We start from the raw sequence: 12267 nt of genomic DNA on the forward strand, positions 1-12267 counted from the left end.
GACTTCAAGCATATGGGAGACAGACGTTATATTACTGAAGTTCCAAGGATATGAAATAACACATAGCATGATGTAATAAAAGGATCAAATTAACAGAACATACACTGAAACATTACAATCAAAATGCATAGCAAAATCATCTTTTCCGCCCACTTATAAGATCTCTAGGAGAAGGTCATAGCTAGCCAGTACTTAAGACTCAGCCCTTCAAGTCTCTGTAGGTACTCAATGCCACACTGAAATCTCATAATCATTACAGATAGCGTGCTCTTAAAACTCTTGGTTAAAATATGTCACTAAACACACTTTTTTCCAAAACCAAAGACCCAGATTATTCACTGGAACAAAGAAAGGAATGAAACTATATCAAGCAGTAGGAGCTTGTTAATTTTAAAATTATTTCTATAGCTTAGACTAGTAAAAATAAAAGATGTTTAAAAATGGATATTCCTTAAATCTTTGACTGCTTTTCCAAAAAGTTGTTCACTATTCTAAGCATTTTTTGTCTACTGAAAATTTTCAGTGACCTAAATATAAAAGAGCACATAGAAAAACATCTCAAAAACAGGGTCAGTCATGGAAGTTACTTTTGCCAGCACTCACTTATGTAGTCCATCACATTTTCTTTCCCCATTAAATTTTATTAAGTCCCGGTATTTTTGTTGGTTTCTGGGTGTCATCAGTTTTAATTACTATTGCACTTTTTTTTTTGCTGAGTTTGAATATTTTTAATCTATCCCTTTTATCTCCTCTTACCAAATAAAATGTAAAGAAACTAACTTAATTCTTGTCATAATATATTTACCATACAATTCCAATCCTCTGTATAAATTAAAAGCAAATTAAAATGTATTTTAAATTGGATGGAAACATGTAGAAAAAGATGAAGCTGCAGACACTGAAGCAGGCTAATCATAAACAAAGCTAATAGCCTAATTACAAAGCTTACCATAAAAAAAACAAAACCCAAGAATAAACATAAAAATCTAAATGAAGGAAAAAAACCTGTTCTCTTATTCAGACAGGCAGACAGTCACATTTAGACGCTTATACATTTCACATTATCTGTACATGCAAATACAGATACTTGAGGCTGTTTGACCTTGGCTTGTTACTTGACCATTCCTAAGTGTCATATTATAGGATGGGAGGCCTGAAAATTCTGTTCCTGAAATTAGTAACTTCATCGAAGAAGAAACTGTATCAATTAACTAATAAAGACCTTTTCTTTCCGGGGGGGGGTGGGGTGGGGGTGGGGGTGTACAGATGGACATGGACTCTTTACGGTCCTTCTGCTTGGGTTAAATATTCAAGATCAGCATAAAGCACATAATCTCACCCCAGATATTAGTGCTATTACTCTTTCATTCTATCCACATTGACAACATTATGTGACCAATGATCAGTAAACATAGTATCACTGATGATTGTTTAGAGTCCATAAGCTGCAAGGCATAAAGCATTACTGGCAATGATAGTACCCCATAAAAGAACCTTAAGAGCTAGCACAAAGTAAGGTAAACTACTGCCAATAACGTTGAATAACTTTTTAAAAATACTCAAAATATAGATAGGACCTAGGTCTATTCCACCAACTGTGTTTAAGGAAGTCACCTGTCTGTAATTTGCTTCTTGACCCTCCACATCATATGACGCAACGATACAGAAATTCTTTCAACAGCGACACATTTTTTAAGTTGTTGAATTGCTTACAGAACACTGGCAAAATCTTAAATTTTGTCCAAAATCAGAGGTTTGAACCTATGGTGGAAATTAGAGATTTATTTTAAATAATGTCTGTACTTAACAAATGCTAAGTTTCGACAAATACTGACAAAGTACATCAAATTCTTAACTGGTAGTATACTTCCAGTTCTAGCTTAAGCAACCAAAGGTAAGGAGATGGGGAACGTGAGCATGGAGAAGAGGACAGATATCCTGATATCTGCCTGGAACACTCTCTAGCCCCTTGGAGTTCCTTTGTTTTGGCTTGTTTTGTTTTGAGCTGCAAGAACTCTGCAAATGGGTGTTCCCAGTTTCTGGCAGCCATATGTGCTGCCTACCATCTGTTTTCATTCCACTGTGCTATGGAGACAAACATATTTTATTTTTAGCATTTTACATCTCCTGATGTTGCAGATAATAGGGATTATATCTCATGTGTAAGCCACTATATGTGAAAAATCTTCCGTGGATAACTGATGAGTAAAAGCGACATTATCACACAGGATCAGATGAGATAATTATTACCTACTTCTCAGTGCAAGTATATAATTCATACGCAAGTTTGCTTGATTCATGTATACCTGTGCTTTCTCTCTACACTGCCTACAAGGGGTTTCCTTCATATGTTTTAAATATACATTTTCCCAGCAACTTCCTGGGGTGTAGGAAATTACTACTTCAATTTTGTGGGTTGCCACTAGTGGCTGGTATTCTGTATGCAGCATTCAGAGTCAAAACAGGGTATGAAGAAATGAACAGCTGTATGATCAACTGTAAAGAGACAACAGTGCAGTAAAACAAGTATTTGTTTGAAAGGAGGAATTCTGTGCACAGGCTCCCACATAGTTCTGTTGGAAACCATGCACTCCAGAATTAATTTGCAAGCATTAATTGGATAGTATAGTATTTATATAAAATTTGCTTGAAAAGATTTCACTGTTAATCTCAGTGCAACTTTGGCAAGCACCCATGGCACACTGGACAGCTGGTAATTCTGTAAAATGCAGCAGACAAAACTGAATTCTAGAAAACATTGCTGGTTTTACCTATATTGACATTAAGCTGTACATTTCTAGGCAACAGTATTTTTTCTACCCCCATTTAATCTCCCCCTCCTCAAACTTCTAAGAAGCTGAGTAAGCACTGACTTTTAGATACTTATGCCCTGATCAACATCTCCTACAACTCAACCAGTATCACATCATTGCCAGCATAACTTAATATCCATACTTTTAGAGCACACTGCAGCACAGATCTTTCCACTACATAATATTGCAAATTCAGGATACTGTAAGTTATTATTAAGCAACTGTTGATGAGGAATTACCTCTGGTTTCAAAAAATAATTAAAAATTTATTAAGAGTTGCACTGAAATAGAGACCAACAGAGAAAATTAGTGCCTTTAAAAAGCTTATGCAGGAAGAGATTAAAAATGTTCACTGTTTATAGGGTACTCTAAAAGACACCTAGAGGAGTTCCATTTAACTTTTTCAGATTAGTTCTATTCAGTCCAAGGTTTTTACTCGTTAATTCTTTCCTAAAATAAGCACTTTTATTCACTGCATGTGATCTTACAAATACAGAAGTACTTCTTGATAGATCAGATGGGTGAGGCATTTTTCAATCTTTTTAACTCATTCAAACATTTTAATAATGGTCTTTGACTACTCTACCATTTGAGTGGATGATTTTATTAAGTTATCTGCAGCTATTACTCTTCCCCCACAGATTCTGACCAAAATTGTGAGAAAATTACTTTTATCTTACTACTTTTAAATTTATTCTGCCTTCTGCTTTCAAATTATCAAATGCAGTTAAGCTGTTCTGCAATTCCTCCTAGTCCTCTATTTTAAGAAATACAAGGCAAGAAATAATTTCTGTCTTAAAGTAGTATCTTTTTCAGCTATCAGAATTATGAAGCGGAAACATTTTTGTTCATTGGTGTCACTAAGTTGTCTTTTTTTGCCTTTTTTCTTCCAATGTAGTATACAGATTAGTCTAAAATACTTTTCTATTGGGTTCCCACTCAAAATCTCAGAACTAGCATTTAGCTGAAACTAAATACAGGATGAGTTTTGAATGGAGACTAGCAAATTCCCTTTGCATCAGTCAAGTGTCAATGAACAGTTCCATACAGTTCCCTGTCACTGTGTTGTTCTGTATTAAGGGAGTGAGACTATCTCTTTCTAATCCCCCTCCTAAACTGTCGATTTACATTCTGAAGCAAAGCATATAATCCATCATACATTATTCTGTCACTCCCGAGCTGCCATCAACTGCTACTTTTTAAGATGTCTGTGGCATAATTTTGATGCCTATGCTCAATGTGCATATGCAGTTTCCTAATAAAATCTGAATAGTCTTATATTTGCTTAGATTTGTTGAAAGGTCAGCAAACATTTCTTCCAATGTAAATTATTTCTGACAATCTTTTCAAATCAATACAGTGGTTGAAAGGGTCAGAAAAAGGAACAAAAGGCCTTAAAAACACCGATCTTAAGAATATAATCCCTAATTTTCACTTATTTTAAAATAAACTACAGTTTGAACTTTGCATTATAGTCCTATAATAGAAAATTTCTTGTACAATCCAGCCACAGCTTTCCTCAAATTCTCTAATAAAGACTATTTAATCTGAACATTAACTCCATACTTTATTCACAGCACTGCTACATCTGACACCTTCTGGGTAGCAGTTTTTATTATATTCAATGAAAAGAAATTTAAACATTGCATTAATGAACAGAAAAATTGTATATACTTTTACATCAAATTTGGGAATAGTATTCAAGGCAACTCAAGACAATAGCTTAAAAAGTGATTTCAACCTACATGCTTAACAAATCTTTTAAAAAGTGGGCAAATCTAATTTATATCATTAAAAAGTATTTATAATGAATAATCTGTTTTTTCACAGAAAAAAATTCTGATGTTCTTAATCAATTTTAAGTCTAAATTTCATATCATATCATTCATAAATTTTCAGTACATAATGAACACTTCTTTCAAAATCAGTTTATTTTCCTAGCACACCATCAGATTTCCAAACATTTCTAGGTATTAAACACAAGTTTAATACTTAGATATATAACAAGATAATTTCAAGATTGCTTCAAAATTTATCTTAATTTCAGCTCTTCTGGTTATTACACAAAATCATAATTTTCTTTTAAAATGTCTAAGTCTTCTATTATTATTTAAAATATTTTAAAATCATCACAAGCATCTGTTGTAATAGCAAAATGGAATTAAAACTGTTTTTCCAAGGAGTAGATTATTAAAAAAAAAAACAACCCAGCAAGCCAACCCCAAAACTCCAAATCAAAATCAATTACAATTGTTCTGTGCTCTTATGATCATGTTTTGCTTCCTAAAAACTGTTCCCTTTTCATCATAAAGTTTAAGAAAAGGGTATTTAATGGTTCAATCACTTAATTTTGGTGTTTGTTTTTAAAGCGAAGAGGTTTTCATTGTGATGTTTACCTATTCATTACACGTGCAGTTTCAAGTTGGTTAAATGGAAGCAGTGAAACAGGAAATAAGCTCCCAGCAGTATGAACAGGAACTGCCAACCAAATCTTCATGTTGTATCCATGGTATAACGTCTTCAAGGAATCCAAAGAACATCTCTTCAGTTCAGGTTCTCAGAGGTCACTGAGTTTTATAATTATCTCCAAGGAGTTATCTTCACATCCTGTTAAGCTCTCTCTAAAAAGCTGTGTGTGTTGCCATGCAGCTTCACCATCCCCTCCATTTAGAACTGCTTCCAACATAACTTCAGTTGCACCAGAAAAATCTGAATAGGAGCAAAGATTTTTATCTATTGGAGGAAAAGATAAACACAATTCAGTAAGCCACTGCTCCAGACTGCATTTAATGCTAGAATGCATGTTAAAAAGGGTAAGTTGTAATGAATGCTTAAGGATCTCAGCTGCAACTACTCAAATTCATCTGTCAATCAGTGGCAGAAAAAAAACAGCCGCAAATTTTTGTTATTTGTTTAGTGCTCGTGCTCAGAGGACCTAGTCAAGTTTGAAGCCACTGCACATAGAAGCGTCTATCCTTCCTAGTAAAACACACAAGTATCTTGTATCCACTTTGTGTTCTTGATAACCCTGCTCTGCTGCAGATAGGGCTGTGTGTATTAATAGAACTGGGTTTTGAACCAGTTTTGTTTAAATGCACAGTATTTTCTTGACCTTGCTAAGAAAGATGGAGTTGGAAAAGTCAAAATTCCTTTCCATTTCATTTTTAGTATTTGCACAGTGCTCTCTTTATATAAACTATTTATTTCCAGTTACACCTTTGCTGCATGACATAATCCATTATTTGAATTCCACACTTACCTCCTATCAGAGCAATTTCTGCTGTTGGAGAGCAAAGTCTCCACTTTATTCTTCCACTCTGAAATGTCTGACTGCTTGTCCTAACTGAAATGTTATCTATTTTTAGACCAACTGACTTGCACTCAAACTTCCAGCTGATGGAAGCAGAGGATGACCCCTCTTTTCGGGCTAAATAAACCTAAATGGAAAGAAGACATAATCAGCATGTCAAAAACTGAGATGACCAACACACATTTAATTAATTGTTGTAACAAGGACATAAAATCTCAAGATAATACACTTCCATTCTTTATCAAGCCTCTGAACCTTTAAAACTGTACATAGTACAATTTTGTATATAATCTCATTCTGAATCCTTAAGTCAATTCCACATTTAGGTAATTGTACATGTTCATAGTCCTTCACCAGGGAACATTAATCTATTTCAACATGCTTGGTGAAGTTTAAGCCACAAAAATACCTAAGTTTATTATTTAAAAAAAAAAAAAAAGCAGACTTCTGTATTTTATATAAATGCACAGGCCCACATGCTTTGGTTGTTCATTTTGGTTTTTCAGTATTGCTGATGAAGAAAACCATGTAATAAGTATTTTAGATTCTTCAGATGTGGCTGCTGGCTGCACACCACTTCTCCTAAGACTTGACATGTCTTCGTTAAAGCAAATCATACACGCTAGCCGTATATAAATCCTGTAGTAACGTTACTTGAACTGTTAGAGATTTGCATAATTAAATGCAGTCCCAATGCTGTTCTAAACTTCACCTGGCTGAACAGTGAAGCTCATATGTTATCACTCATTAAAGTTACTACGATCCCTCATAAGAATTTTGTAATAAGCGTCTGATGGTCTTTTCAAGTCTAGCATCTATTATCAGCAAACCAAGTTAATGGACATTACAGATCAAAGAGTCAAAACTGCCATGATCCTTTCAGAATCCTTAGTTAAGAAAACTTATCAAAATTCTGTCATGTCCAGGCTTCTGATTAATGTCATAGTGAATGGACTTAGACACCTCTTTAGTTTTTAATCTGGAAAGAACAACCCTGAATAAAATGATAATAAAACACATAAAGGTCCCACTCTAATACAGAAATGTCATTGACAGACTATAAAACAGAATTTTAGTGTTGTTATGCACCAGGCATAAAAATGTTAATTCTCATGTTTAAGAAAGCTGAAAAACCCCAAATGTGTGAGGTGTTAAAATGAAGATCACCTATGAAAATGTAACAATTTAATCTGCTTTCATGTGAATATAGTCTTACTGCTCATGAAACTGCTGATCTCCACACAATTTTTTTAAGTACCTCACCTAGCTCTAGCAAGAGACTTCCCTTGATCAGATCCTACTGAATTGCCTTATTTGAGTAAGGAAGCCAAAACACTCCATTAATTACTACTTGGTTGAGTTGCACTAAACAGGCTTTTAGGGATAAAAGCTAAAACATTAGCCTGTCTCATCTTCCATTATAATATCCAAGCATTTAATCAGAAAAACAGAAGTTAAAGTCTCCTTCTGTGTCTTTTTGACTGTCCTCTAACTTTCACACCTGGCTCCTCTTTTTCCAGTATTATTTAAAAAAAGTCTGAATTTAGGGGGAAAAAAAACCCCTCATTCAAATTCTTTTCCACTGGAGCAATTCTTCTGGAAAACAAGCTTTTAGAAACCCACGGACCTCAGATCTACAAATTCTTACATTCTTATTCTTACCTACTGTGGTCTGCTTGTTTGAGCCCTGGATGCCAAGCTACCTCTGGGTAATCTAATTAAATTTGTGTTTTGTACCTGTTTGAGTTGTGTACCATGAAGTCAAGTGACACTGAATAGCAAGAAAATACACAAATATGATGGACATGGCTACTATCAGACTGGCCAAGATGATCATCTATCTGAATCATTTTGATCAACAGCATTGCAAAGACAGAATACGTAACTGATGGTTCTTTTCTGTTACTCCTGGGCTAATACCTATAGTGGCCTTTACTGGGGCTTTTGTATTTAAATTTCTTTCCATTCATCACATACTAAATGATAAACAAAATATTTCTGTGAAGGCTCCTTTGGCTGCTAAGTTTCTTGGACAGCTGCTGAATCAAACTCCAATCAGTACCTTGCAGATCTACCAGAGGCATTACAAAAAGAACAGGCAAACCCCAACCAACCTTTCCCTCTGCTGTCTCCCATAATACAAACAACCCTCAATGGAAAGTCATTTTAGATTCATACACAGACTTTCTGCAGGATGGTGTTCCCATAGAACTAACATGCCTTACCCACAAGCCTAAGATATACCTGGATCTGTAGCTCTTAATTTCTCAAGGCCATCCTCTCATCCTTTATCTAGAAAAATTTAGGTGCTGTTGAATACAAGGGTAAAATCTTTCTGTCTGGTCCTATAGATTGGTCCTTCCCTGTTTTATCTGATTAGTAGAACTCAGCAGAACAGCAGACTTGTAATTGGTTTCAGTGCAAAGACAGTACTTTTCTTGCAAAAGTGAGGATAACTGATCATTGGAGACTTGAAGATATAATGTGCTATCAGATTTTTAGCAGATCCTAGGGAAGCAGAGAACAGTTGTCCCTCATTCTGAGTTTTTGTTACTTCTCTTTTCCTATTAGCCCACACTGTTGTAACATCTTTTGTATTGTTCTCCAGTTTCTTCCCTTATTCCTTCTCTTCTATGTAGAACAACCTCTCCAAGCTATTCCCCCATTGCATTTTGCAAGTCAGTTATGTATACACCCAGCACAGAAAACCTTAGAAGACTGTCATATATACTTAGCTCCATTTTTCATCAATGGAAGCAAACCATTGCCTAAGCTAGAAGAACGCTTGGCCAGAGATCTTTCAGACCAGTAAACTGACAGGGAAACAAAGCAATAACATGTTATAGTCCCTGACAGAAATGTTCAGTTCCACAGTTGGTAGCTGTTGCAGGAAAAGATGTTTGCTAGTAAATGACCCCTTCCCATCTTACAGGCATCAGTTATCTTCTCAGATTTAGAGCATATGACTCTTCTGCTGCTCTGCGTCCTGACAGATGGAAAGGATTCTGGGCAGGGTATACAATAATCTGCATAACTGACAGGTTTTTGCCTTCTTGCAGATGGAACTGTAATACTTAGGATGACAATTTCTTCCTTTGGCTGTGTACCAAAGAGATATGGCACACCATAAAGCTATTCTCCAAAACAAAACAACAAATATCTTTTTTTGGAGAGAAGTACTGCTTTTCAATAAAACAGTATTGTACATTTGCCCAAAAGCATAAGAAGGAAGCCATTTTTTAAAAATTTGGTGCTTTAGCAAGGATTTTACCTACCTGCAGAGAATTTGGTCATCCTTTCTAAAAGAAAAGCTAAATTTATTTCTAATTTCTTAAATCATATGGCAATCTTACCTGAAGCTTAACAGTAACATTTACTAACATCAGCTAAATTCTATGTGCACCAAGAGAGGTTTTGATGCCAAACATTGGCAAGGGTTTTCTATTTTATTTGTGTTATCATACTTTTACGATAGATTCTACGCTTTTAATCATTGTTATCCTTACCATTTTCCAATCTGTTTCAACCTTTCTCCAAATAGACTCTGCCTTCCAAACACCTGCTTCCCAGCCGCTTATTTTTTCATTATTATTGGAAATCCGTGTATAACTATCTTCTACTATATTGTAAATGAGGTGGAAAAGTTTAGATGTCTTCTCTTTTTCAGAGGGAATAAAAAGTACTTCTTTTCTCTTCTGAAAAAGACAAAAAATACAAGCACCTTCATTCCCCAATACATTTCAGTAAGACTATGTTACTTTTAAACAGCATGCCATGGTTTCCCAATTCAGTTTTGCTGTCAACTGAAAAAAATGTCATTTTTAAGAGAGGTCACGGACAAAAGCATTTCTGCAAAACAGAAGTTTTAAACCAGTTTCCTACAAAAGACTTGCACCTTTTCCAGAGAGGAGCAGTAAATTTAGTTTTTAGATTTTCTTATAATTACTTTTAGAAGTAAATTGTTAATGAAATAACAAAAATTAGCAAATTTAAGTAAGAGATTAACATGTTAGGAATAGAATATTTGTATGTTGAGTATATTTCTTGTACAATCAAAAGTAAATGGTTGTTCCAAATAGCAAACTTAATTCTGTGACTACCATATACAGGTGTTTGTATATGACAGTTTACAAATCAACTTCAAAAAACTTAAGATACAAACTTCATAACTTCACAGTATTTTTTTTTAAAGATTTGTCATAGTTCTTACAAGTTTCAGCAAAGCATAAATTAAATCTTCTAAACTATGGAGAACTGAAATAAACTCTTAGTTTCTCAAATTTAGACAATCCTATGAAACTCATTAATTTCACCTAACTCGTTCTATTTAGGATTGTCAGGCATTCCACATGACAGGATCACAAGACTGATGCAACGAGTGATGGTGTAAGTCATACTTTTGCATGCTGGCTCAAGCTAAACATGGCTATAGTTCTGGGAAACTGTACCTTAGCATAAATAATTAAAAATAAAATCTTGCTTTCAGAAATAGTCAAAAACATTGATATGAAAATCAACTGAGTTTATTATTTAAGAGATTGTTCCATTTACGCAATCCTAATTGCTCCCACATTGTTTTATCAACAAAAATAGTTGGTCAAAACTTACTTCCAGGCTTTAACCAAGAGTAACTAATAACACAAATAAACATTTTTTTAAAGTTTTCCCAACTGTTTTCAACTACCTTAAACTTTCTAGTTCTGTCACACTGTAACTAATTAAAAGGAAAAGAAGTATTTTTTATTAACTTGTAAGAGCAAAACACACTTTAGATCAAGGATTCCCAAACATTTTTAGAATCAACGGACCACCATCAATCCTCAAAAATTACTTGTGGACCACTGCTGAATTCACATCACACCTGCACCTAATGTTTTTGCAAGTTTCACTGTTTGAACTAATCTGTAGGCTACCTACCATGAAGTGCTTTTCCTCTGCAGACCATAATCATAGAACCTCTATTTAGCTACCTCTAATGGTCACCATTGCAAAAGTTAAATACCTCTGGACCAATTTCACCTCTGGCTACTCGCCAAGCCATTGAACCTGATGTCCTTCCACCATATTCTCTGGGGTTAGGTGCTTTGGGAGAAATAAATTCAACAAGCTCCACAATTGTTCTTTCCAAGAGCTCTCTTCTTCTATTTTCTGACAAAGATCGTTGTCTCTGAAAATACATTTAAGAGGCAAAGTAAAAAATTAAAAAAAATGGTATTTATAATTCTGCTCTACAGTGACACCAATAGGAAAAAAAGAATTGAAAAAATAGACTAACATTTAAAGTCTAGACTGACTGTTAGAAACATTAATCTTATACCACAGGTGCAAATATAAATCAGTCATTAACTGCATAGTTATTCGACAGCAGTGCTATTTCTGTGAACTTGCATGAACTAACTACATAGATTTCCTTTAAAATAAGGTTTGTGCTATGCTTGTAATAGATTTGCTTGGATGGTAAAACACTTCCATAGCATATTTCATAGCTATTCATATGTATTCCATACCATAGCTGTTCTTGATACTATTTGGGGGAAAGAGAAAGCAAGTATAATTTTGGAGCCAAACTTTTCTTCTCTGAGGTGGAGTGATTTGGTTGGCAACTCCTTGGGTTTGTGATTAAGGCCGAAAAAAAGATTCAGTTAGTCTCTGAAAGAGTTATTTCACAGTGACCGACTCTATCATAAACAAACAATGACATTCATATTTTTGCAGATATCAGAAAACTGACAAAAGCATATCACCTACACTTCCAGGTAAATTAGTGGAAAAGAGAAAGAATTGCATAACATGATTTCTTTACCTACATGAATAAAACTACGGGCATTTTTTGGGTACGCAACTTAAAAAAAAAAATTCATTGTGAGAGGATGGGGTTCTGTCTCCATGATTTTCACGTCAAATACACATAGCTGATGTGTGAAGCCTTTTTCCTTAATTGTGGATACACCTCCACAGGGTTGGAAAATTAAGTTCAACATTGAGTATGCAAATGATTACACATCATCTTTTTTTCCTACTTTGGTGATCGCCCAAGGCATGCACACTCAGCCCACTAGGACCTGAAACTTCAGGCTAATAAGTATGCCAATTACCTCAAAAGCATTCCTGACCCCAGAAAGTTTTGCTATTAGGGTTCAGAAA

The 12267-nt window shown here is 34.7% G+C and overlaps 1 protein-coding gene across 2 annotated transcripts in view; it reads right to left on the bottom strand.

The window, feature by feature from the left end:
• Window positions 1-4361: 4361 nt before the first annotated feature.
• NGLY1 (N-glycanase 1) overlaps window positions 4362-12267 on the bottom strand; it is a 29059-nt gene continuing 21153 nt past the window's right edge. For both annotated transcript variants that reach the window (XM_075052575.1, XM_075052585.1), the window contains exons 9-12: window positions 11126-11290; window positions 9630-9818; window positions 6073-6250; window positions 4362-5546 (exon numbers count right to left, since the gene is read on the bottom strand). In XM_075052575.1, the coding sequence (XP_074908676.1) occupies window positions 5371-5546; window positions 6073-6250; window positions 9630-9818; window positions 11126-11290 (708 nt within the window). In that variant the 3' untranslated portion in view covers window positions 4362-5370. The remainder of the gene's footprint in view (window positions 5547-6072; window positions 6251-9629; window positions 9819-11125; window positions 11291-12267) is intronic.

Source organism: Buteo buteo, chromosome 2 (genome assembly GCF_964188355.1).
Source record: "Buteo buteo chromosome 2, bButBut1.hap1.1, whole genome shotgun sequence".
In the NCBI taxonomy this organism is placed as follows: domain Eukaryota; kingdom Metazoa; phylum Chordata; class Aves; order Accipitriformes; family Accipitridae; genus Buteo; species Buteo buteo.